We start from the raw sequence: 26,047 nt of genomic DNA on the forward strand, positions 1-26,047 counted from the left end.
TGTTTTAGTTTTTAAAACAAAGACAAACGTTTAAACTTACATGTTCACTCTGACAGCTAAATTGTGTTGGTAAATTGTGTTTTTTCTCGTGCGTTTGTGTGTCTCTTGTCTATTTTGCCGCCTTTCATCTGACTACACAGCTTTTGTCGCTTACTGTTTCTTTGACGCTCACAGCTTCTCTCCCATTTCTCTCGGCTTACCCGACACTTGGCTCTTTGCTGCCACACGCGCCTCATATTCAATTTACTCCTCCTTCTGCTGCACTCATTCAGCGCCATTTCCAGTGACTTTAGATGTTTTGTTCGGGTAGCACCAAGGCATTTCTGGCTTGACCCCTGATACCATGTTGCCTAGACCATATATATTAAAGGACCAAATGTTTTACTTTTTTATTTATCACAGCTTTAGCTTTTGAATAGAAAAAAAAACTCTAATAATGCCGTCACAAAGATGATCTGGAGCGTGGTGTTGAAGGTGATGACTATGTTTTGGATTATAATGATACTCTTGACAACCATGATGGGGATTGTGTATATCTGGATGTATGAATAAAGTGGATTTAGATATCATCTTGTTGAGTGTGTTGAGGTGTGAGCTTCTTTTGTGTGCTTATGTGTTGAAACCGTTTCATTTTTGAGGCCTTCAGTATGTCACTAACATTTACAACAAACCATCCCAAAGAATACATCACAACCTCTAAACTAGTTGTGTAAAAAAAATTAAGGGGTGGGTTCACCAAATTAAAGGACAAAACACATGTGCTCAACTTATGGTATCTCAATCAACGGTATCCACAAAACATGCTGTCAACAGTTTTATTTTTATTGGGACTATTTATTTGGGGAAAAGTTGTTCCAACAAAAACAGTTTACAGCAAGGTTAATGGATTATCCAGAGTACTGGGACCTCTGTTTTGTTGTTGTTGTGTTGAATCATTTACATAAGTGAGTGATTTATCAGTGTTGTGAGTATTGTGTTTTAACATACAAGGATCTTGTTGCGGTATTTGGTGCTTAACAATAAATATAGTATGACAAATGGAAAAAACAAAAAAGTAGTGAGAAATATGGGAAAATATCCCAAGCATATCACATGTTTTTTTTATGTACAATCTAAACTTAAAGTAAGTAGTCACTGTAGTTGTCAAATAATTGTAATAGAGTGAAAATTACAATATTTCCCCCTTGAATTGTTGTGAAGGCTAAGTAAAAAGTTTTTGAAAATTAAAAAAAAATTATAGGTAAGTAGTATGTTACTTGACAAAGTAGATTCTGCTTACCAGGTTACTGAGCACTTCTCGTAACTTGGGTTTGACACGACACCAGTGATTCAGATCTGGACTCATTCGCGGTCTCTGAGGATTTAGGATTTGAGAAATTTGGTGACTGAATTTCCAACACGTGGTACAATTTTGGTACAATAACATAGCTTGTGTGAGCGAGCGGTCAAATACTGTGAGAATTGTTAGCTCTGTCTCAGACTCTGCAGTTCCTGCTCCTGGATTCCCAACCCTAATCCTGTATCTCTCAGCAGAGGGCAGACAGACACACTCACACCCAAGGTTAAGCTTGTGAATGTGGGGACACTCAAACCTCTAACGTATTTCCTACTTCAGGGGTTTTCAAAGTGTGAGAGAGTGAGCCCCCCCTCAGAGAACAAATTTCAGCATTTTACACATTTTAAACCTATTTTTGAAACATTCTAAACATTTGTGTGCGTTTTTAAACACATTTCTTTAAACATTTTAAACATTTTAGCGAAGTAAGTTTTTGTTTTGCTTTTTTAAAATACATTTGAACATCTTTATCCAGTGGTTCAATCCTGCTTCCTTTAAGCATGGATAGTAGTGACTGAGTGTGCAATGAAGTAAGAGAGATAGGCAGAAAGACTTTCCCAAATTATTGACTATTGTTAAATGTCATTCACTCATAGTCGCTAGTGCCTCCAATGTCCTGCTGGATGAAATTAGTAGCCAGCAGAGATCCTGACCTTCCTAGGGGGGTCTGGGGATATGTCCCCCCGGGAGATTCTTTTTTACCTTTTTAAAGTGAAATGCATGAATCTGGTGCACTTTGAGAGGAAAATTAAGAGGCTAAATCTGAGGAATTTTGTGTGAACAAATAATTTGGAGACACTGGGTTGGATGAATTAGAAGCAATTGAAGAAAGACACATGAATTTTCCATAAAGAAAAATGGGCTTGGTGCTCTTTTTCTGTTACGGGACATCTTTCTTTGTAATATAGTGAATGCATTTAAATGCAGTGAGAGGAACGAAGCAGAAGAACTCTTGTTATCTTTATTTCCACAGACAGACAGTGCATGGGAAACTGAGGGCAGCCCCATTTCCAAATATTTTTAAATAAACTCAATACACACTGTGCATGGACGTGAATGTGACGTGATCAGTTAACCTCGGATTATCTCCCAGATGATCTGATTCAATTATTAGGCAATTAACTATCTAGACCAAAACATTGTATTCCTTTTTTGTAAGATAACTTAGATTTGCTTAATACTACGGGGCCAAGGGGGGCGCGCCCCACAGTTTGAAAACCACTGTCCTACTTGATTATCCACCTTCAGGAGGGGGATTACAGCCTCACACTGACACACCTGCCTTTTCTTCCTCTATATCTCTCCCTCACAAATATTTATATTACCTCTCTCATTAATGTCCAAGGGCGGTTTAACAGCCTGTCAGTCCATGCAGGCAACGATTAGAGAATTATTTTTCACCTCAACAAGTTAAGAGGCATTCACATATTGAATTTACTCTTGATATTATTTGCACACTGTTCGAATAGCCCCTGCTGAGCCTCACACAATTATCAGAGAGGATGATTACCTCGTAGCTGCAAATATTTTTAAATTTTGGGGATTATACTGACATTTTAATCAGGCTTAGAAGAGGCTGCAATCAATGAGATAAAGTACGTATAGGGAGATAACAGGTGTTTCCAACAATGTTTCTACATTTTCACAGTTAGGAAATAAGAATAGTTTTGTAGTGACGGCCTCGATACCGCAGTTATGGATGTAGGCCCTGTACTTTGACCACTAGATGGCGGTAACACTTTAATTATCATATCGACCCAGCAGGGAGGAAGGAGGATACACAGTAGCACCGTTTATATGGCTTGAGAGAATCTACCGTATCTTCACAGTTATATGAAGGATTACATTTGAGGAGGAGAGGTCACTGTGGAGCCATAAATAGAGGTAGGGGGGATAAACAGGTCTGTAATTGCTGTCTGTCGTCCAGGATCTCAAAAGAGACCCAGAGGGAAATTTTTACTCTACTCTGCAAACTACACTGGCACGCAGGTTAAGTGCTAAAAAAAAAGTACAATTATGAGAAGTGTATTCCTCAGCATACAACAGCGTTGCTTTAAATTGAAAACTTTGGATATTTTTCCTGAAAGTGTAATTACTGGATAGTTTTAGGCCTACTACTTAATCTATTCATCCACAAACTGACTTTTGTAGCTTTAAAACTGTGGCCCCTAAAGTAATTCAATGTATTTTTTTCCCCACACGCAATGGTGGAAGAAGTACTTTGAACTTTTAATTTAAAAAAAGTAGAAATAGCACAGTGCAGAAAAACTCGCAAAAACAAGCAAAGGTCCTGCATTCAAAATTTCACAAAATAAAAAGTGCACAACTTTTAGCATCAACATGAACATATTTAAGGTACCGAAAGTAAAATGGCTCATTCTGCAGTGTTTGGCCCTATTCCGAATAATATGCATTAGATCACTGGATTAGGTTGGGCTAATTATATCTACTAGATATAGCTCAAGCTTATACATCAAATGTCCTAAATGTAGGCCTTCTTAGTTGGTTATTCCTCCACTGGTCAGGTGTTGCATAATAGGCCCTATACCACAATTGTTTATATTACTTTTTTGTAGAGGCTTGAAAAGATAAAAGTATTCAGAATTTCACATAAAAGACAAAGAGTACCTCAGATCTATCTTGCGGGCACCTTTGAGGGGTCTCGACCCCCATGTTGGGAACCTGCTTTAAAACAAACTAACATGAGGAAACAGTTGCCTTTGTGGAACATACTGTATGTAGTTTTACTTCTTTGACTGGTAGCAGCACAACCGCAGAACAAGCACAGATTTAAGGTTAGGGGGGTGGTTATAGGTGGGCTGGCTGAGCTCACCACAAAATTATATATAGACTTCCTGCACCCTCACTTCAGAACCCACCAACACAAACTCCCGGAGCTACAGCAGAGGAGGATGAGATTTGAAAAAGCGAGGTGATTCCCATACCCATAACCACATCAAACATGAGGCATCCATGCTTATAAGTAAGAGTTCAGAGAGGATTTTTTTTGTAGTGAAATTAGGCTTCTGTTTTGTGACTGTAGCTGTACCAAATATACCCAAAATGTCTATCTCTGGAAAAAATATTCATAAGGAGGCGACTCTTGTTTTGCACCTCAGCAGACCTAAAGTGTTTATATATGTTCTCTAGGAGTCAGTATAAGTCATTTTCAAAAGTCCCCGCTGTTGCCCTTTACTGCCCTCAATCTGGATGTGACACATCCTCTGTAAAATAGTTTCATTATCACAAAAGGTTTCTTTTAACTTGAATCATCTATGAGCGTCGAGTCCAGGACAGGCACCTGTTTGGAGTCTCTCCATCATTTCCAGATGGCTTCACATAGGAAATGCTGCTGAGTCATGAGGTAGAGTGGCACTAGGCTAAGTCTATTTCGAGTGAAAATGCGTTTGCATCTGACAGGTAAGCAACTGGCAGATATCCCTCAATCCGCTTTTGCTGTATAGGCCTACTTTACCCACCTGTGCTGCGCGCGGTGGTGCCCATGGGACAGGGGAGGAGGAGCGGGGTCTCCAAACCTGCCCTCCTCTCCGGCACCGCGACAGACATAGCTGCTGGCCTATCGCGCCAGAGCCGGAGCCCCCCCCCCCCCCCCCCCCCCCCCATCCCACGTCCCTCCCTGCCTGCCTGCCTGCCTGACTGCCTGCTTGCCTCCCTCCCTCCCTCCCTCCCTCCCCCTGTGCCCTGCCCACCCCGGCGGTCTCTTCTCCAGCCCTGCCAGAGCCAATCGGCGACTGGGTGTAAGTAGGGCAAGCCGCTTCCTGGTTCTCAGAAAGAAGGAGCAGGGAATCGGAGTGGGCCAGCGGAGGCAGCAGATACAGGGGGGTTAGAGCAGCAGAGAGAGCCGGCGGTCTGCACAGAGAAAGAGCGGACCTAGGAGAGAAACGCCGACGCACGATTTGGAGAAGACGCGAATAAAAACCTCCCAGGTGTCGAGCCGAGCGCGTCAGGAGCGGTGACCCCCTAGAAAGGATAAGAAGTAGCTGAAGTATAAGGCAGGGTGGGACGGAATAATCCAGGAAGTGTCGAGGTCGGTCAGGTGGGACGCGACGAGTCTACACAGGTGACACACCGGCACTCAGGTAACCGCTTCACCTGCACGCTGTCAATTTGACAGAAAACTATTAAAACACCCGCACATTCAATGTGATAATGCCTATAGGTGACATGTCTGTTTGCTGTGACAGCACCGGCTTGCCCTCAACCTATAGTCTCTCTCCGCCCTCCTTATTAACCTGTGTTGATCGGGGTCACGGGAGGACAATCCACGTCACGGGTAGCCTATTCGGTAACTCCCGTAGGTATTTATTCCCTTTTTATAATAGCCTACAACCAGGGCACATATATTCGCCTTTGCACTTAATGAAACGTAGGCTATGTTATTATGTTTTATTCTTTTGGAGCTGTGGTTGCAGGCAGCCGCTGTTCGATACGTGCGTCCGTGCGCGTCGGCCAGGTGAGAGAGAGAGCGAGAGAGCGGGGTCGGCGGGTACATTTCTGGAGACTCTGCTGCTAATTATAGCCGAGAACACCGGCTGACATCCAAAACCTAACCTGCTCTCACGCACATCACCTGCGTTGCTGCTCTCTCGTGGGCACGCACAGCAGTGGGTCTATTGGATTTCGCCTCTTGCACCTAAATGATCCCCCTCTCTCACTGTCTCTGTTGGTCATCATCATCATCATCATCATCATCCTCTTGTACTTGGCGCACCCAGTGTTTTATTTTCATATTGCCACTATCCTGTGTTACAATAGGATGTGCTCCGGCTGAAATGTTGCTTCTGCCTATATGGGTGGGGAGGGCTTTCATGCCAGTGGGCTTTTGTGTGTGTGTGTGTGTGTCATTACAGAGGTAGATATGTTGCTGACTCGCCCCTCTGACAGACCGGCCTAACAAGCTCAACTGGCTTGGGTTTGGTTTCCCTGTCTTGGGCACAGCCTGTTTGGTTAAATCTTTAGCCCTCCATGCATGTAGTTAATGCCTTATGCCCTGTAGGCTCAGGTGTTGTCACCCTTTTTTGGCTGACCTTGTCAGTTTCCAAGAGGCTCCAGCGACAGGCTGAAGAGTGGGCTAAAAGGACCCTCTGTTTGTGGGTAAGCTTGTGACTTAAGAGGAGGACGAGTTCGTAGAAGAGAAAGTCCTCTTTTCTTTCTTTTTGTCTCATTGTTTTTTCCACCTCTGCGTGCCACGGCCCGTCATGTGAGGAGGGGAGATGTCTAAAAGCTCCCTCCTCGCACAGGGATGGTTCCCCACACATGGAATAACCATCAGGGTTTTGAAATAAATTTTTAATGCCAGCTCCGTTTGCCCTTACTTTGTCTGCAACATAATTAGACATCTGTGCTTCATCCCTCCTTCGTGCAATCCTGACGTGAACTGCATCCTGCTCTGCTTTCCACAGGCCTGCTACTGCTCGTGGCAGATATCTCTTGTTTTCATTCATCTTCGTATGTTCTGCAGTCCAGACCCATTCTCCACCTCACCCTACATTTTTTTCAAATATTTCCTGTAGTGCTGTAGAAATCTGCTGTACAGTACAGTGTTGTTAATCACACTCATCTCAAAGAGTTTTTTTTTGTACGTGTGGGTGTACAATGCTTTCCCAACGCTACTGGATGTTGGAGAACTTATTTTTCTGAAGAAGTCAAAGTAGGAAGCAGTAGGTTTCTATCTTTGTTTTTTCTGCCCTTTTACAACAACCCCCCCACACTCCACCCTAAATTACATCTGATGCGTCATGTGATTGTGTGTGTGTGTGTGTGTGTGTGTCTGTGTGTGTTTGTTATTCACATGCACTGTATCTAAATCTAACCCATTTTACACAAAAGAAAAGAAAATGCGGTTCTGATAGTCTGCACATGATGTTTTCTTTATGAGTGCACCATGTCCTCCCATCTTTGTTCACATACTTGGTGAACGCCTGACTCATAGCCCTCCTATGGGAAGAATAATGCTCAAATGAAATCAGGTTAATTTTTTCATACGTCGGTGCCTTTCTCCCTCAGGTGTATGACCTTTGCTGACCTCTGAGGAACGAACCTAAAGAGGAGGGGGAAGAGCGAGAGGCTGAAGGAAGCAGGCACCCATCTTCTCCTGGGTTTATGGACTGGAGGTAGGAATCACACACTTTTATTAATGTGTTTTTTGTTAGTCCCATGCAGCAGCAGCCCCTTAATTCCCAAAAATGTTTATTGATGTTGTGACACCTGAGTCCAATGACATACTGTGGACGAATATTGTCTAAAGGGTTCAGTATTCCTCAAAGGTACAGAGATGTGATAAGCTCCTCAATTGCCACACACGAGTGCAAACACATTGCAGGAAAGCTACAGTAATGTACTGACACAGCTTTCTTAATGCTGACATCCTAAAGCTGTGATTGTGAAATAATAAACGTTGATGATGATGAGTGTGTGTGTGTGTGTGTGGGTGGGGGGGGGGGCTGCAAATAATTTAGAATCCTATGATTTGGATTCGATTTGATTCCATTTCTTGGGGATTATGATTTGATTCAAAATCTTTTCCCGATTAAAAATTTATTTTCTTGATTCAGTTCAAAGGAGGATTTTAGGATCTACTCCAGTCCACTGTGTGCTGAGAGGCGTTATGGCCAATTATGGCATAACAGCAAATTAAAGTCCTATAATTCTTAATCTTATCTATCTTCATTTAAGTCTATTTTGATGTGAAGCTTGTACTGTGATTTTGTGGCAAGTCAACATTACCGGCAGCAGCAAAAGACATATTAACAATAATTAAATATATATGTATATATTTACATTTTTAATCGATTTTCGCTAATTATGAATCGATTTTAATTCACTGAAGATAGGAATTGCAAATTAGTGTGTGTGTGTGTGTGTGTGTGTGTGTGTGTGTGTGTGTGTGTGTGTGTGTGTGTGTGTGTGTGTGTGTGTGTGTGTGTGTGTGTGTGTGTGTGTGTGTGTGTGTGTGTGTGTGTGTGTGTGTGTGTGTGTGTGTGTGTGTGTGTGTGTGTGTGTGTGTGTGTGTGTGTGTGTGTGTGTGTGTGTGTGTGTGTGTGTCTGTGTGTCTGTGTGTGTGTGTGTGTGTGTGTGTGTGTGTGTGTGTGTGTGTGTGTGTGTGTGTGTGTGTAGTTGTGCATGCATGCATGTGGTGAAGAAATGGTTAGGGGACAAACACATTAACATTTTCCAGTGGCCCAGCCAGAGACCTGACTTGAATCCAATTGAGAATCTGTGAAGGGAGCTAAATATCAGGGTGATGGTAGTGAGACCCTCCAAACTGAAAGAGTTGGAGCTCATTGATAAAGATGAATGGGCAAAAATACTAGTGGAGACATGCAAAAAGCTGGTCAGCAATTATAGGAAGCGTTTGATTGCTGTAATCGCCAATAAGGGCTTTTTTATTGATTATTGAGAAGGGTATGAATCATTTTGGACATGCCACTTTTTGTTCAAATGTAAATAACAGCAGAATTTTTTTTTTTCCACAATGATGCCTCTTGTACATCGTCTTATTATTTTCTGGGAGAAGCCTGTGTCATTTCCAATCAAGAAAAAACTGGTTGAATAAAAGTAACTTTAAGTTTTGCCAGAGGTATGAATAATTTCGGGCATGACTGTATATCTAAAGGTGTAAAACTACTATAAACATGCCCTTGTGTCCTTCCTGATTACGGCTGATTGTCATTTAGAGACAAAACTAAATACTTAAACATGTACATGCCTTTACAGAATATCAATGATCATGTACATACTGTAACTCTCTTTGAATGAGGTGAAATATTATATGTGCATGGATTCTATCATATATAGTTCCGTATTTCTTTGAGTCAAGTTTGAATTTTTCTGTGATTTTTGAATGTGTGTGCGTGTGTTTGTGGTGGGCAAGTTGGTGTGACAGATCATATGACCTTGGCTTCGCTGGAGTATGACTGGTGACAACCATGTGTCCGTGAACTGGTGGGTAGGGGGAAGTGACATTGAGTGGTCCGTCAGGCGGGGAACACACAGACACATACACTCACACACTCATGCATATAGACATGCATGCACACAGTTCTGGGAAATGCTTTTAATTAGAGCATGTGAGCCCATATAAATTCCCCCTTTTCTGACTTGGGTCTTTCAGTTTCATACAAACTGACTGAGTGGGAGGAAGGTGGGGAGAGAAAGACATATAGGGGGAGGGAGAATGGGAGTTGAAAGAGGTTCAGGTTTTCACTCTTTGCAGCCAATATTTGAAGTTGTCTCAACATTTTTCTCAGGCCCAAAACCTCAACCCTTTAAGTTTAGTCCAATAAATGTCTTGATTCCCTATACTTACCTTACTTTTATTTTTCTTCATGCTAAAAACAAGGAGAAATGCACCAAATGTATAGAATATATTTCAGTTGGTAGTGTATTTTCATGAAGTTATGGCGATTACATCACTCCTTCAACTTATTCGTTTTCCGATTGGAAATCCCATTTTTTATTTAAAAAAAAACACATGTAAACCATGACCCTTTCCCTTTGACCTCTGTATGCTCCGTGTTTTCACCATATATGGCGGTTGTTTCTCCATAAAGAGGCAATAACGGCACAGGGGGTGACTACACGCCGTACACAGTGTCCGTAATCCACGCTGATGCTGCTACTACAGTTAGGTCTTGCCCCCACTCGTTCTGTGTCAATAGAGGAAGTTCTGTATCTGCCATTTCCTCTTTTCAGTCATGAGTTTCTGTAGCATTTGACAGCCCTCCCTCGCTCTCGACCACCAGCCTCGCATCCCACGCCACCCAGCACTCACCAATCAGCAGGTGGCCATGACTCTTCTTCTTCTTGTAATGTAAAGAGTCAGAGGAGAAACAAGAAAGAAAGAAACAAGTCTTGAGAGAAAAGTGATCATGATTCAGCTCTGCTAGTAACAGTGCAATTGTTTCTGTACACATCAAGCGGGCGGTTATTATAATTAGGTACATTGAGACAACACTTCAGGGAAAGTGAGAATAAACACCCAAACATGAGCGCGCAATGGGAGTCGTTGCTGCCGAAAGTGACCCCTTTCATGTGTGTTCTTCAAAGGGGAACTCCTTCAGCAAATGGAATTTTCTATTCCAAATGGCTGCACACCATAATTTCTTTTATTTCTATAGAAATCAATTATTTCTTTTGCTTATATTTTTCAAAACAAACTTGAGTATTGCTTCAGAAAGGACATATCTGACAGATCAGATTGTTACTTTTGGACAAAACTTTGTTTCTTCCTTTCTATTCTCCAACAGAACATCAAACAAAAGTCATCCAGGCTGTGAAAGAGATGATTCTGACATTATACGTTTGTATAAACCTCATGGTCGTCCTTGTTTTTGCGCTTGCGCAGTCGTCTGGCTCCTGACTGTATTGGCTCCACGGAATTTGGTGACACACTTGTTGAACTAGTCAGCTGGACCACAAGTTAAGTCCTGCCCTGAGGTTAAACTGAAGTACTGATAATAAATTGTGGATTGTAGTTACGGTGAAAACAAACAGCCTGTATTGCTACCACCCAGTTATGCTCAGTTCTCTAGTTGTCTTTTTCCTACATTCTGCCTTTTCAGACCTGAAAATGTATCTAATTTTCTGAATCTCATTTATCACTCCATCTGCTCTAGTGGTCGACTGTCTTTACAGAACACAGGAAGAGGAAACTGATCAGGATCAGTTAGTTTTGAGACATTTCTCGTGTGCGTGTGTGTGCGTGTGTGTGCGTGTGTGTGTGTGTGTGTGTGCGTGTGCAGTGCTTTTGCAATATCTTCCTCTGAAATGGGAGGTAATTTGTGTAGGGCAGTAGTTGTTGAGACCCTCCTAATAATGTGGTAACTAATGTCACTGACGTTGAATAAATAGTTTTGCAATTACTTCCTTTATTCTTTCTTCGCATGAATACATTTCAAGGCAGACTTGAAAACAAATTGAGAAACTGTGTACTTAACACTGTAGAAACACATCATTGATTTGACCTCATCCACAGTTCATCCCACTCACTCCTTCATTCACCCTGCCCCGCCTCCAAAACCATTCCGATTATCGTACCAGCCCGACAGAGGGGCAACAGATAAGAAGAAACGTTATTTGCGTAAAGTCGTATCTTCTACATCTGCATGAGTACACCCACTGTTATCTTCACTTACATATTATGCAGGCATATAGAGCATATTCATAGATTGAATGCAGCTTTTAGCTCCAGCCACTTTAAAAAAAAAAAAAAAGTCTATCATTATAGTTATGTAGTTAAACAGCTGTAGATCCATTTCTGCAGTAGATTTTGCAGTTGCAGTTTGTGGTGTTTTTGTGTTCCATTGTATTGTTACTTGGTTTATTCAAACCTAGTTGAGCCTCTGAGATTTAAACAACCATGACCTCTTAAGTATTATTTAAATTAGATTTTTGTTATTCTTGTGTTTTCCATCTATAGACAAATTGCTAGAGACACATTTTCCTCACATTAAGTGTCAATGTGAAACGCATTATTATGATTTAATCAATCACTTTTTCAAGCAATTTCAAGTAAAGCATCTAGGAAAATATTTGTAGAAATGGATAAAAAAAAACAGGATAAGAACATTTTAAATGCCATTGTACATTATTTAATTCAAACATTGTTTATACATTTTAAATTAATCAAGAACCAAAAAAAAATTGTTAGGAAAATTACAAATAAATTATGTTTTACTATTACTGGTTTCTTAACACAAGATTTCAAAGATGTCTGATATTAGCCTGACTCTAAAGTGACTTTAATTTGGTGAATAAACACTGTATTACAAACGTTCTCCCAAGTTCTGTATTCCGGAATTGTATATACAAAGGATTCAAATAGTTTTCTCTCCATGTAAATACCCAGAAGTTAAATACATAACTTCCACATTGGATTATAATTCTGGCCCGAGTTACTTCACTTTGTGCTCGACTCCAAGATTAACCCCCACGCCGTTGGTTTTTTACGGCAGGTCGACATGTTATAACACCCCCGTTGAGTTACAGCAAGTACGCTGATCATTTACTGTACGTTTGACTGTGATCAAGTGAGCTCATCAGACATATGATCATTAAAACCACATACACAAAAATAAAGTTTCTCTCCTGTTCTGGATGCAGCTTGTGATTCGCCCACACACCTTGACACTCCAGTGTTCACACACACACACACACACACACACACACACACACACACACACACACACACACACACACACACACACACACACACACACACACACACACACACACACACACTTGTGGAGTGTTTTGGGGTAGAAACTGCTGACCAGATAAAGTGCAAAGAAACAGGGAGAGTATAGTGTGAAACCACTTCGTCAGCATGCCTTCTCGCTCACATCTGTGTGTGTTCTCCATCTTAGGGGTGAAACTCCCTGTTGGTGCTACTAATGATAGAGGCGGCTGCTACCACATCTCTCCCTCAGACATCTGCACACACACACACACACACACACACACACACACACACACACACACACACACACACACACACACACACACACACACACCTGCAGGGACTCTTGCTACTTCCTGTGGCTATGTGCATGTGTTCACCTCTTACTCTGTTTTCCTCCAAGTTGTCATGTCACTGCTTCTGTCCCTTCTCTCTTTCTGTCACCCCCTTCCTCTCCCCTTGTAACTTAACTCTCTCTACTCCTGTTTCATGTCTCCTCCCTTGCTAACACAGATTGTTCGAGGCCAGGACTAGATTTTCCAGTCTTAACCTCCCCTCTTCTCTGCTTTATCTTTCAGAGGATCTGTACACCCACTCTCCATTCACTCACGCTCATGTGTTTCTCCTCCCCCGTACCCTCCTTCTTTCTTGTGTGATTTCTAAGAACATGCGTGTTTTTAGAAAACACATCTCCCTCGTCTTCCTTTTTGTTGTCTCCCCTCAAATCTCATACCGTTTTTCCTCTTTCCGACCTCAGATTGATTTCTCTTCACTCCTTTCACAGAGGCAAACATGGCAGATATGTTACAACTTCTACTGATTTCAGACCAATTAAGCACACACACAAATCCCTATTTTCGTATAGAATTTTATTGAATGATCTGTTTCACACAGTGATCACGGAAATCAGAATCAAAAAATGTAAATAAGTAAAAACTTTTACTAAAACTTGTACAAAAAAAATTGGTTAAATAAATCTATATATTAGATCCATGCCAATCTGTGTATAGAAAGTAGGACAAAATAATTGACTGGAAACACACTGGTATTTTCGATTGTACTTTAATAACATTTTTAAAAATGAAAAAAAATTATGTTTGGTTGGTTGCAAATAGTCCAGAGTAATTTGACAATGACACACTATATTATATTGTAATAAGAGGCAAGATTTTGTATCGTAAATGCTGAATTATTATAAAATAAAATTGTTCTAGATTGTCATTTAAGTGTTCAAGTTGAGTTAAAAGACTTTTTTTTAAAGTCTTTATTGCTCATTTTCAGATTTTTAGTTTTTTGTTTGCTATTGGGATATTTACCATCCAATTTGTCTAGCTGTTTCAAAGAGTAAAAATAAACTTGTATTTACACTAACTTCTCTTTACAAGTCTGTTAGTATCGTGTGTCGGAGTGTATATATGCACCCAAATGTCCCATGCGTTGATAAACTGATAATCCCTCCAGCAGATTCACAGTGCTGTTCAGGTCTGGCATGCAAACTGGCTGCTGTTGTAGCTCACAGTGGAGTGTTTATGGTGTGGTAGGGCGAAGGGATAAGGGCCTCCGCTCTGCCAGCCAAATGAATAATGTAATGTGTTCTTGGAACTAAGACCATTATGTGCGCATGCGTCCACACACGCACACACAAGGGCCATAATGCCCCAGATAGAGTAAGGACAGAGGAGGGCTTGGCTGCAGTGTCTTTCTTGAATATAAAGACAGAACAAACCTTTGCTGAGTAACTCTCCCCATCTCTCTCTCTCTCTCTCTCTTATTTTTTTCTTCCCCCTTAAGTCCAGTCATGGCAGAGTGAAGTGCAATCGTTCCAATTATCATGATGGTGTCTCAGGTCCTGTCTTTGAAAAATTCAAATGCAGATTCAAATTCTCCCTGGTTGCGTCTGTTTTTATATCTCCTGGTGGGATGCAAATGTTCAGTCCAGAGGGGAACAGTTGCACAGGTTGAGATTGTGTTTTATCTCCCGGTAGAGACAAGCTGTATTAATAGAAGACCTGATGTGTCAGCTTGTGTGCAGCCGGTGTATTCTTGTGTAGTTTTGGGAGGTATGTGTTGGCTGAATGTAAAGGTTTTTCACTCAGAAATAAGTCCTGTGAGAGTGTTCTGCTGGGCTGAGTGCAGTTTTGGTTTTGGCAGACGTGTGTGTGTGTACTATCATCTATTCTCATCCCCCCCTACTCTGTTTCCTCCTCCCCTACTCTTCCTCAAAGGTGTCCCAGTACCACACTCCACACATTACCCCAAAGACGGTAGCTGTAAAGAGGGTGAACAACTTTTGTCTTTTTAAACCCTTTTTAAATCTGTCAAACAGAGGGAGAAAAGTGTTGAGAGGAAGACGAGTGTGTGAAGGAAAAACGGTATGAACTTAAACCTTACTTTCCATGTGTTTGGCCACCTTGTTGTTTTTCCGGTGCAGTGCTAGTGTAGCATCATCATTTTTTGTGTTGTAGTAAAGAAATAAACTCTCAAATACCGGGTTGTATCTGGAAGAAAAACATGGGTTTGTGTGTGTGTGTGTGTGTGTGTGTGTGTGTGTGTGAGAGAGAGAGTTTAATCGTACAGCTTTTGTTAGCACTATAATAAGTTCATTTCATAACGTATTTGAGCTGCTAAAAATTTGTTAAGAAATGTATCCCCATATAGGCTTTGGGGACATAACATATATTTTTTTTTTCCTTCCAATTTTTTGCTACATTTTCTATAGTCTGCTACTGAAATGTCTCTTTTACATTTAATTTTAATTTATGACTTTGTTAAGAATGATCCATATTGTTGCCCTTTGGTTAAATGTAATGCGAAAAGTACTGAGAAAGCCATCAAGACACATGCAACAAACTATATGTGCTCACTTTAACCAACATACGTAGGCCTACACACAGTCACAAACACATATACAAGTACTTTGGAAAACATCTGACATCAGAATTTATAAAAGCATTTCTGCTTCCCCCTCTCAGCCACAGTTTTCTGTGAATAGTATAAAGTCATATTTTCCCCCTTAGCGCTGGAGCCTGATATAATTGAGGTGGACTGGGAAAACGTACAGCCTTTAACGGAAAATAAGACCAATAAAAATAATACTAACAGTTCTAGTTCCAGTCACCCCACACACACACACACACACACACACACACACACACACTGAGCGAGTGCGCAAGGATTACATGATATAGACGACGGATGCCATAACCTGCTTTTATACTGATGAATAAATCTTTGTGTGCAGGTTTGGTCAATCCTGACGCTGTCAGTTTCCTGGCCTCCATACAAATTTGTCTCTTTTTTTGAAGAAGTTGCACTGAGTTTTGGTAGTGGACAGTAATGGTGGATTTAAGTTTCCATTTCCTCTTCAGTAAAAACAAATCCTTGGTGGATTCTCTTCCAAACGTGTTTCATTAGATTTTTGCTTAGTTTTTATGGTTTGGTTGTATGCTCGAGTTGTAGTTTTAGCTTAATGACACTTGGCACGTCTATCATTTTACACAAAGTCAGAATGATTAATCAACTTCAGAAGTTATCAGTTTAATGAATAAATCCTCGTCACGAAGAGAGGAAGAGAGTGCACATAATGAAAGCAAGGGATGAGGAAACCGTAGAGTTGCAGAGGAGGTGAATTCCTCTACCTTCGACAAAAAGAGTGGGAGGTGATAACAAAAAACAATGAAAGAGATGAGACAATTGTTGGAAGGATAACAATTAAACATCTGTCCCGTTAAATGCATAACAAGTGAAAAGATTGCAGATTTCTGAAATGTAAAATACTCATTAGTGTTTTCTATTGTTAGGTCCTAGCAAGACCAACATTGACAACAGCTATTTGACTTTAAGGTACCGATTGTATTAATGTTAATCCTGATTAACATAAATACACTTACAATGACAGTAATAACATTTCATGATAACATAAGAACATGTGCTTGTGAGCTACATTTATTTTGTTTGCTAGACTTAATGTTTTTGTGGTATTTGCCTGTGGGCTGTTTTAACATGAGTTACAATGTGTTGCAAGATTCAGCAACTTATGCAGACATGTCCTTGGTTAGAAACAAAAAACAGAAACAAGGTACAAACAAGGAAGGATACGGGGGGATATGAACAGTGTGCAGTTTGTGTGTGTGGTTGTGCATGTCATTGTGTGTCAGTATTGCTCACACAAAGCTGATGGGAATCACTGCCACCTCGTTGCAATCTTATTATTTTCCGAAGACGTCTGTGTTCTAAGGAATATGCCTAAAATAACAAGTTCGAACCACCAACCACCCATGATGCTTTTTCATCTCTCTTTCTCTCTCTCTCCTGTGCCGGAAATGTAATGTGCGTTGTTGTGTGCTCCTCCTAAAACCCCTTTGTGTCTCGCTTTCCTGCACTGCTTTGCTCAAAATTAGTTAATCTGTTTTAGTTAATTTTCGCTTAATGAGCACATCTCAGAAAATAGGAAAACCATGACTTAGTTTGTATTTATGGACATGCAGTATTCATTTTGAGAAACAATGGTATTTTGCTTTGCATTGAAACAATGATTACCTCTGATGGTAATCCTTAAATATGACACTGATACCTTTTACCGTGTCTGCTTACAATGAGACAAACTGTGCACATACATGGTCAAGGGATGCATTTACACTTTGTCCTACAAAGGCTTAGGTGGTGAGTTTCCAATGAGGCTTTTCAACGCATGTTGTTAACTTTTCAAGATGTGGTGCTGCATATCATTATTTCAATATCGAATTATCTACAAATCTTAAACCATTGTGAACAATGCCCTTTCCAACTTGCAAGGTTACTGCTTCAAAATGTTAAATTCATGATATAAAACCCAAAGATATTCAGTTTACAATTATGTAAGACTAGTATGAAAATCTAAATAATGAAAATTTGCTTAATTAATTGATCCTTTTATGAAAACAATTGCTCTAGTATGGTGTAAATTCTGCAAAATGTGTGCATGTGTATTCATGTGTGTGCTAGGGACAAAGCAAACACTTGCCCCTTAACTTCCTCACGCTTCTATATACGTAAGCATCTGCCCAAATGCACGTCGGTCCTTTTGCCTTATGCTGAAGAGAAAATTCTCATGAAAATGCTCTTGAAAAACTAATTATCTGTCGTAGAGGCTTTGGTGATATTTTATGCTGAGCACTCAGGCGTTAAGCATTTCTATGTTTCAAAGGAAGAGCTTTTGCAGCAGTTTGTCTCTGTGGTACGATGTGATATGGTTTAACTCTCATATTGCACCTACATCAATGTTTGTTCCTGGGTGTAATATGACTCATAATGCCAATATGATTTTGGTTCTTACATGATTGTTCACCTTTTACGTTGAGTTGACTTAAAAAGATATTGGTATTTCTGGGGTGTATTGGTGTAATGTGCTGGTTTACTTCCTGCCAAACCAGTCAAATTAATGTGTGTGTGGTATGAAGCCTGAAGGTTATTTAGAGTATTGTCGTGATCTTAGATACTTAACTCTGCATTTACCTGTTGGCCTCTTTCTGAACAGGGATAGGTCGTCGAGGAGAATCTTGTTTATCGGAAAGTGTTCGGAAAATGGGCCGTTGACTTTTGGCGAGAGGGGTTGCGTAGGCGACTTGGGGGGGGGGGGGGTATCTCAGAGTGTGCCTTCGTCACAGTGCACCCTCTTTTGATACAACAGGAAGGACAGTAAGTGACAGAATGAGCGAAAGAGATAGACATCCCTAAGGATGAATGCTTAACCCCGACTGCTGACAGCAAGATCAGACCTTTAAAGTTATACATTTTAGGGTAGAAGAAAAAAGTGGGTTAAGACAGAGAGAAAAAGCTAGGTAGAGTTGTAAAGAGCAAAAAGATGGAAGCCATGAGACGCACGCTACCTCGCCTCAAGCTTACTGTGCCGATGCCCATGAAGACGGGGAAGGTAGGATCAAAAACCTTTGATACATTGAAGTACTTCAGAACGTCCTGAAAGTGAAAATTTGGAAGTTTGATATCGATTGGAGCAATTAATTAAGAAGGAAAAAAGAAGTCCTGGCAGGATCTGAAAGTATTTATTTAATTAGATTTCTTTCTTTGAATGGGTGGAGTACATTTATATGTGACTGCTGTCATCCAGATCACACACAACAGGTTAAATATAACAATAGTGGGTGGGGGGAACCACAGATCCGACATGCAACGTGTGCGTGTGTGCATTTGTATTCTATGTGTGTGCGTGCGCTCAAGTACCTGTGCGTGTGTGTTTAGCAGGGTGTGTTTTGGAGCAGGTTAGTCAGGTGGATGTACCGTCGCTGTGCAAAACCCTCTGGGCACTATGTGAACACTACTATTGGATGGCCAGGGGGCTGCCAGTTGCTATGGGAGGGAGATGAAGGGCAGGGAGGGGGGAATCTGGAGGGTGAGTTGTTTGTGGAAAATCTGGTCTGCCCAGGTGTGTCAGAGATATTGTTGAACAGGTACAGTGTGGACTGGGTGAGGTGAGGTGTGAGCTAAGGGAGCCGTAGAAGGGAGTTGTTGGGTCTCATTACCAACAGGTATTGTTATACTGTATCTTACAAAGAGAAATAAAGAAAGTTATTGGCCGTATTTGACTCAAACCACCACATTTTACCCTGAGCCCAAAGCTCGAACCTCTGTGTCTACAGATAAGCTGAAGATCTTTATTTAGTTGGGGGGAAAAGACAAAGAGCGGATTGTAATAACAGAAATCAAGTAACTGACTTTGTATATGTTGCTAAACAAGTTTGTGAGTGAATTTATTCCGTTCCTAATAATGAACGTAATTTCTCTTGACGTTTTTTCCTTCCTCATTCTTTCACTGGTACTCCCCCCTTTCACCCACTCTAACATGTCACTTCCTCCCTCTCTCTTGCTTGTCTTTCTTCTCTCCTCTCTCCATTAGACCCCGTCTTTCTTTTCCAGGTATTTCAATCAAAGGGCTAATGCTGTAAAGGTTTCACATGGGAATTAACCTACTGCCTTTGCTTACCGCATAATCCTACATCCTTTTGGCGTCACAGTTTATTGATCATTTGGGTTCAGGTATCTCTCTCTCCCTGATATAATGATTATGACTTCCTCTCCTTGCTGTTATATTTTTGCCTCTCCTGCTTGCTCTGCCATCTCCATCATATTTGTCCTCTCATGCCCCAACCCCCATCTCACTGGCTAAAGTTACCACTAAGGTCCTGATTAAGTAATCTGGAATGAAGGTATAGGAGGGGTGGGGAGGCAAGGATAAGGGGGAAGTTGTTGCTAAGCCTGGTTTAAATTGTCCGTCAAGAGAAGGAAACTCCTTGTATCTGTCACGCTATGAAAGATTAACTTTTAAGAACATTCAAAGGTACACACAGCCGAAGCGTATTCTTTCAATGCAAGTAAATGCATAGGAAAAGCAAACAGTTCTAATTATGGAAGGCATTGTGATAAGTGCAAAACTGTGGTGTGCTAAGAACTCAGTTCCTCCCCTTACCTGATCTTACCTTCTTTCACGCAGGTGGCAATGTCTCCAGGAGAGGACGGCCTGATTGGGATCCCCTTCCCGGAGCACAGCAATGAGCTCTTGTCCCACCTGAATGACCAGAGGCGGGCGGGGCTCCTGTGTGACCTAACTCTGACGTCCCGCGGGGCCCGCTACCCGACTCACCGCTCCGTCATGGCTGCCGTCAGCCTCTACTTCCGCCGGCTGTTCGGGCCAGAGGAAGGGGGCGGCGAGGGCGGGGGAGGTTTCAGCGTGTGCCAACTGGACTGCGTGGCACCTGACGCTCTGGACGCCCTGCTGGAGTTCGCCTACACTGCCACCCTGACCATCCCCAGCTCTGGGATGAGGGATGTGCTGCGAGGGGCTCAGCTGCTGGGCATTCAGTGTGTGGCTGACGCATGCAGAGACATCCTGGGCGAGACGGCGGAGCCAGAGACGGCGGAGGAGCAGAGAGCCCAACATGCTGTTAGTGAGAGGATGGTACAGCTAGAGAGCAGGGTCCAGAAAGGGTCTAGAAGAAAAACAGACAGAAAGAGGGTGAGGAAAGTAGGGCTACATCACATCAACTCCTCTCTCTTCAACCAACCACCTGCTTCTCCCGTGTCGCACCCTTCACCTGCATCCGACAGTCTCCGCTCCCTGCCGTCTACCCAGCCTGCCAGTCCCGAGCATGAGGAACTTTGCCACAAATCTGTGCAAAACGGAGATCCCAGGGGGATCAGAGAGCCAGGGAGAGCAGCCACACTTAATGGAGGGTTCCCTTACTGGCTACATGAACACCCCCGTATAGCCCAGCCTCTTCCTGTCCAGCCCTTAAATGATAAGCTGTCCGAGGATGAAGACATGGAGGGTTTTGCAGACGATGCAATGCTGATGGGAAGAACCTCTGTACCTACCTCTGGAGCTGATGGAGGTGCAGTGGCATCAGCAGCGGGAGGTGGGAGGAAGAGGAAGTCTCAGACGCCGCAGCAGTGCCCTGTTTGTCAGAAAATCATCCATGGAGCGGGAAAACTGCCCCGACACATGAGGACACACACTGGAGAGAAACCCTTCCAGTGCTCGGCTTGCGGGGTTCGCTTTACCCGGTAAAGACTCTTTTCACTTTTAATATGCACAAAACAAAATGGTTTTATTTATTTTAACCTGACTGAATATTTTACTCTTGATATTCCTGCATCTTAATTCTTCATCTGTCTGTTCAACAGGAATGATAAGTTGAAGATCCACATGAGGAAACACACAGGCGAGCGTCCCTACCCTTGCCCGCACTGCCCTGCCCGGTTCCTCCACTCATACGACCTCAAAAACCACCTGTCCCTCCACAGCGGGGCTAGGCCCTTCGAGTGCCCCCTCTGCCACAAGGCCTTCGCCCGAGAGGACCACCTCCAGCGTCACCGCAAGGGACACAGCTGCCTGGAGCTGCGCACACGTCGGCCCAGACGTGGGTCTGAGCTCGGTGAGGAGGGAGGAGCGGATGGAGACGAGAGGGAGCAGTCCAACCCCCTTGAGGATCTGTCTTTACAGGCCCACTCCTCTGCTTTCCTCCCTCGCATGGTCCTGGATGGCGGGAATGGTTCCGGCGCTGGCCCTCCGCTGATGTTTCCAGTTGACGAGAGGCAGCGGTCCCTTGCCCTGCAGGCTTTGGCCTTTGGGCCACGTAGGATGGCCGGCTACTCTCAGCTCCTCCTGCGAGGCCTGGAGCTGAGAGGGGGCAGGGAGGGAGAAGACCCCGGAGGAACCCGCTCACCGGCTGCACAGCGTGACCAATGGGCAGACGAAGGGGAAGAGGAAATCGGAGAAGAAGAAGTGGAGGAAGAGGAATAATGAAAAAAGAAAGTGTGTGTGGGTATATGTTTGTATACATGTGTGACTGTGTGGTAAAGCATCGCAATAAAAAATCTCACTCAGGTGGCTGGACTAATGACCTGCTTCTCCCATACAGAGAGCGCTTAAAAAAACAAAACAAATTATGTTAAAAGAAAGAAAAAAATGGAAAACGGGTTTTCTGAGATATTTTAAATGTTTGTCTTCTGGCTCTTGGCATTTGATTTAAATCGTGTTTTAAATTTTATTTTCTCATTTGCTGTTTATTTTTATGGATTCAGGTTTGAGCTGTTTGATTCAATAAGATTCTTTTTAGCTGGACATGCGTGCGTTGAGTGTGTGGTTGCGGCAATGCTTTTCACTATGCAAACTAAAATCCAGAGCTGCGTCCTATAGGGATATTTGAAAATGTATATTTTAGTTAATGTAAATGTATTGATTCAGGTGCAATTCAGAAGTGATATTACCTAGATCACGAGAATGAGTTTGTGTGCCCACTGTCCTCTTGTGGTTATCAGTGGAAATGCAGTCTGATTACTCAAACTTGTTCTGTACATAAGCAATAATGTTCTTTGTGTCTTTTCTTGTTAGTGGTAGAATCTTTGCTTTGATTTGGTGTTTAAACCAAAGAATTTAGTTGACCTTGCTAAATCTTAAGTTACCAGGAAAGGTGACTTGTAGCCAATGTTGGGGTGAAGAGAATATTCTTCACAACTGTTTTGATAGCCATGAGAAAAAAATCTGCTTTGATATTTTAGTGTTTCAGAGCCGTAAAGCTCTGTGTTAAATGCCTGACCAAAAGAGACAAAATCTGGGTCAATGAGTTAATGTTGATTATGTTGAAGGCAATTATTTTCCCAAAGGCTGTTAATTTCAGTCTTCCAAAGCACTCGTTTGGGTTCTTTCTTTCTTTAAAAAAAGGAGTATAGAAAAGGGGCAAGTCAGGGGGGTGAATGAAATGGCCTGTCCCTTTTTTCCTGTACATATTTATTTATTGTTATTTATTATGACAACTCTTTTTGTGACACCAAATCCAGGACACAGATCACAGTCCACTTATCAACTATGTCTTACAAGAGGCTGCAATGCGCTAAAGACTTTGGCTCAACATCTCCATATGCCTTCTTTTTTTAAGGGGCTGAGTGTCTTATTCTGGCGATTCTTCCTTGAATGCATTCTTTGCACATTGAAACCCTGTCAGGTACTGCAATAATACAGGCACATTCCATCCTCCGGGGTAGAGGGAAAGGGAACAAAGCCAAGACGAAGTCAAGGGGTTTAAAACCTTCCTCGTAAATGGAACTCAAAATTACTTTACTGTTTGACATTCTGCATGCTTTTCTGTTGTTCATTCAACATGTACTCTATCACATGTTATTACAAGGGAGTTATTTTAGATCGGCCAGCGCCGTGTCTAAAAGGGGCCATTACCTTTAGAGCAAATCTAACTTTCGACCAAAAATTATTTTAGTTTCCTTATCATGCTTTCCCTGGACCAGCACATTAAGGCCTTTTGCAGGATGTAATGCAATCATTATGGCTTTAAGTGACAGCAGTTGTCTTTTTATGTCCAATCCTCTTGAAATCCATGTAGTCAGAACCTGGTGTAGCAGTCACACTGGTCTGGCTCTTATGTGCACTGTCCCCTCCAAATCAATTTTTTATTTCAGTTATTTGCACTATGAGATTTGAGAGCTTCAAGCCTTTTTTCCGCCCCTTTAATATCTAGTCCATTAACTCACTGGGTACGATATAAGATTGTGATTTTTTGTAAACCCAAATACGTTAAACTCTTATTCCTGCATAATATTACAGAGTTATATTCCATATATTATATATTGGGATGAAGTTGCCTTAGATTTGTTTTTTGTGCTGCAACTATTCTCAGGAAACCTTGAGCTATGCACTAAGTGATTATACAAAAATATACAATGGGAAGAAATCGTTTGGTGCTGTAGGGTGATTGACACTCTTCATGTAACCGTAAGGCCAGTAGTTTAAAACTAAAGAGCTTTTGTATTGGTAATTAGACATTTAGAAATTAAATGAAATAAAGCTATTGCAAGATTATCTTTTTTTAAGAAAATTGGGATATAATGCTCATGAAAGTAAACTACTGGCTTTACTGGAACCAGTCCTACTGGAAAGGCAGTATGACGGTTGGTCCTGTTGATGAAGGGTGTTGCTGCTCCGAGTCAGAGCTTTGTGAATGAACGAGGGTTAACTGATGCCAGCTGTGAAGTGTGTGTTTCTATTTGAGCTGTTTGTTTTCTTGGCTTCGGTGAAGGGACACAGGGTCCGGGTCTGAGCGGAGACCCCCTTATCAGGGATACATTTTTGTCTTTTAAGTTTTTAGTGGAACCTTCTCAGAGATATGAATTAATTTTTCCCATTTTTTGTTTCCGTTAATGTAAAGAAAAGAAAATAAAGATCTCTAAGCTTGCTGTTTTCAATGTTTTCAGTTATTGATTCATAATTTCAAAAACAACTGGAATTTAGTAAATAGAGCCTGAACAATACTGTATTTATTAGGCTGACAGTGATATCCATAACTTAATTAAAAAAAGATAGCATCATTAGAAAAAAATAAACAAACCCCAGCATAAACACATCTTTTGGTAAGAAAACCCTAAATTATGTAATTAAAGAGTTGTGATCACGTGCTAAGTGGAAAAAATCACAGTTCAAAACTAAATTGTTCTTTCTGGTGGACAAATTATGTTGGCAATTGGAGATAGTTTATTCCTTTTAACCTTTGGCTTTTCTGGACTGACATAGTTGCTCACTGGCCGCACTGGTCGAAGTATACTCCTACAACATATCTGTGATCAGCCTAGTAAATTACAAGTCAAGCAGATGTTCTTTGAAATCAATTTAAATGTAGGCCTATGTAAATCTAAAATGGTCCAAACATCAGACTAGTTAAACGAGCCTCTTGAGAGAGAACACAATTATTGGCCATTAATGTAAATATTTGGTTAAATGGAGAGAAATAGTCATTTATACATCGTACAGTTAACCTAGACAAGCTCAAGCACAGGTGTAGTTCATAAAGTTAATGCTGGCTGAACTCCAATTAGCTGCTTCAGTTTCACGGAAATGTGACACTTCAGTAAAACAGAGCCACTGTTAGGCCTATTAGTAACACCTTTGTTTTCTCTATAATGACAAGTTAAAATGGCTACGAAAAAGGGCCTCTTCTGTTGTCTAATTGAGCAAAGGTTCGTATAGGGGAGAGTGGAGGAGAGCTGTGCCACTTTCTACTCAAAGTGACTTTAAAGCGAGGCCTTGACAGTAATGTCTCCAACTAAAATATGTAGGCTATGTATATTTCAGGGTGTGGTGCAACCCCGGCAACAATAACTTTGGATCTGAAATAAACTGTTTAAGAAATATAGCTTTCGGAAAAAAAGTTATCTTGTGGCACAACTTGCCCCCGGTGTGGTGTAAGTTGTGCCTTTGGAGAGAATACCATGGGGTAAATTGTGCCATTGATATATATATCATAAACTGTAATGCAAGACAAATCCATTAGAAAATTACTTATTTAACGTTTATTTAAAGTAAATAAAGTTAATATTTTACAAAGATTGAAGGACAATTTTCTTAAACAAGGCCTAGCAGATCTAGTGGTTTTACCTGCAAAGCTCACAATGATAAAGTCACCATCATCATCTTTCTGGCCATCTGAACTCTCATCAGTGGTGTTGTTAAGTGGAATGGAGATGTCAGTCTCTTCTGATCTACTGTAGACGATCACTTTCTTTTGGTGACCAGTGTATACAGCCATGCCAATGGTACAACTCTCAGACATTTACTTTGCACTAGCTGCTCCGCGCTTTTAGAACAAACTGCCACCTGACATATGTGATTACCCCTCCATTTCTGCCTTTAAATCAAGGCTCAGAATCAAAACCCATCTGTACACCCTGGTTTTACCTCCCCATTAACTATCTTACCTCTGCACTACTATCTTTGTTTATATGTGGATGTCTGGGCTTTATGTCTTTTATTTTTGTTATTGTTATTTTACCTTAATTTTTTACCTACTGAATGCACTATGTACAGCACTTTGGACAGTGCAAACTGTTATGAATGTGCTTTTATAAATACATCTTACTTACTTACTTACTTACTTACTTACAACTCACCTCAGGCCCTTTGGCACAAATCACCCCAACTCCAGAATGTTGGATAATTACAGGCATGCAAACTC

The 26,047-nt window shown here is 41.5% G+C and overlaps 1 protein-coding gene across 1 annotated transcript; it reads left to right on the forward strand.

Annotated features, from left to right (window-relative positions):
• Positions 1-5,089: 5,089 nt before the first annotated feature.
• zbtb7b (zinc finger and BTB domain containing 7B) lies at positions 5,090-24,274 on the forward strand. Its single transcript, XM_080039892.1, has 4 exons — positions 5,090-5,436; positions 7,364-7,470; positions 20,023-21,092; positions 21,213-24,274. Exons 3-4 carry the CDS (start codon positions 20,029-20,031, stop codon positions 21,829-21,831), a joined length of 1,683 nt encoding a protein of 560 aa, XP_079896018.1. The 5' UTR covers positions 5,090-5,436; positions 7,364-7,470; positions 20,023-20,028; the 3' UTR covers positions 21,832-24,274.
• Positions 24,275-26,047: the final 1,773 nt, after the last annotated feature.

The sequence above is a fragment of the Ammodytes marinus genome (assembly GCF_949987685.1).
Source record: "Ammodytes marinus genome assembly, chromosome: 13".
Classification (NCBI taxonomy): Eukaryota; Metazoa; Chordata; class Actinopteri; order Uranoscopiformes; family Ammodytidae; genus Ammodytes; species Ammodytes marinus.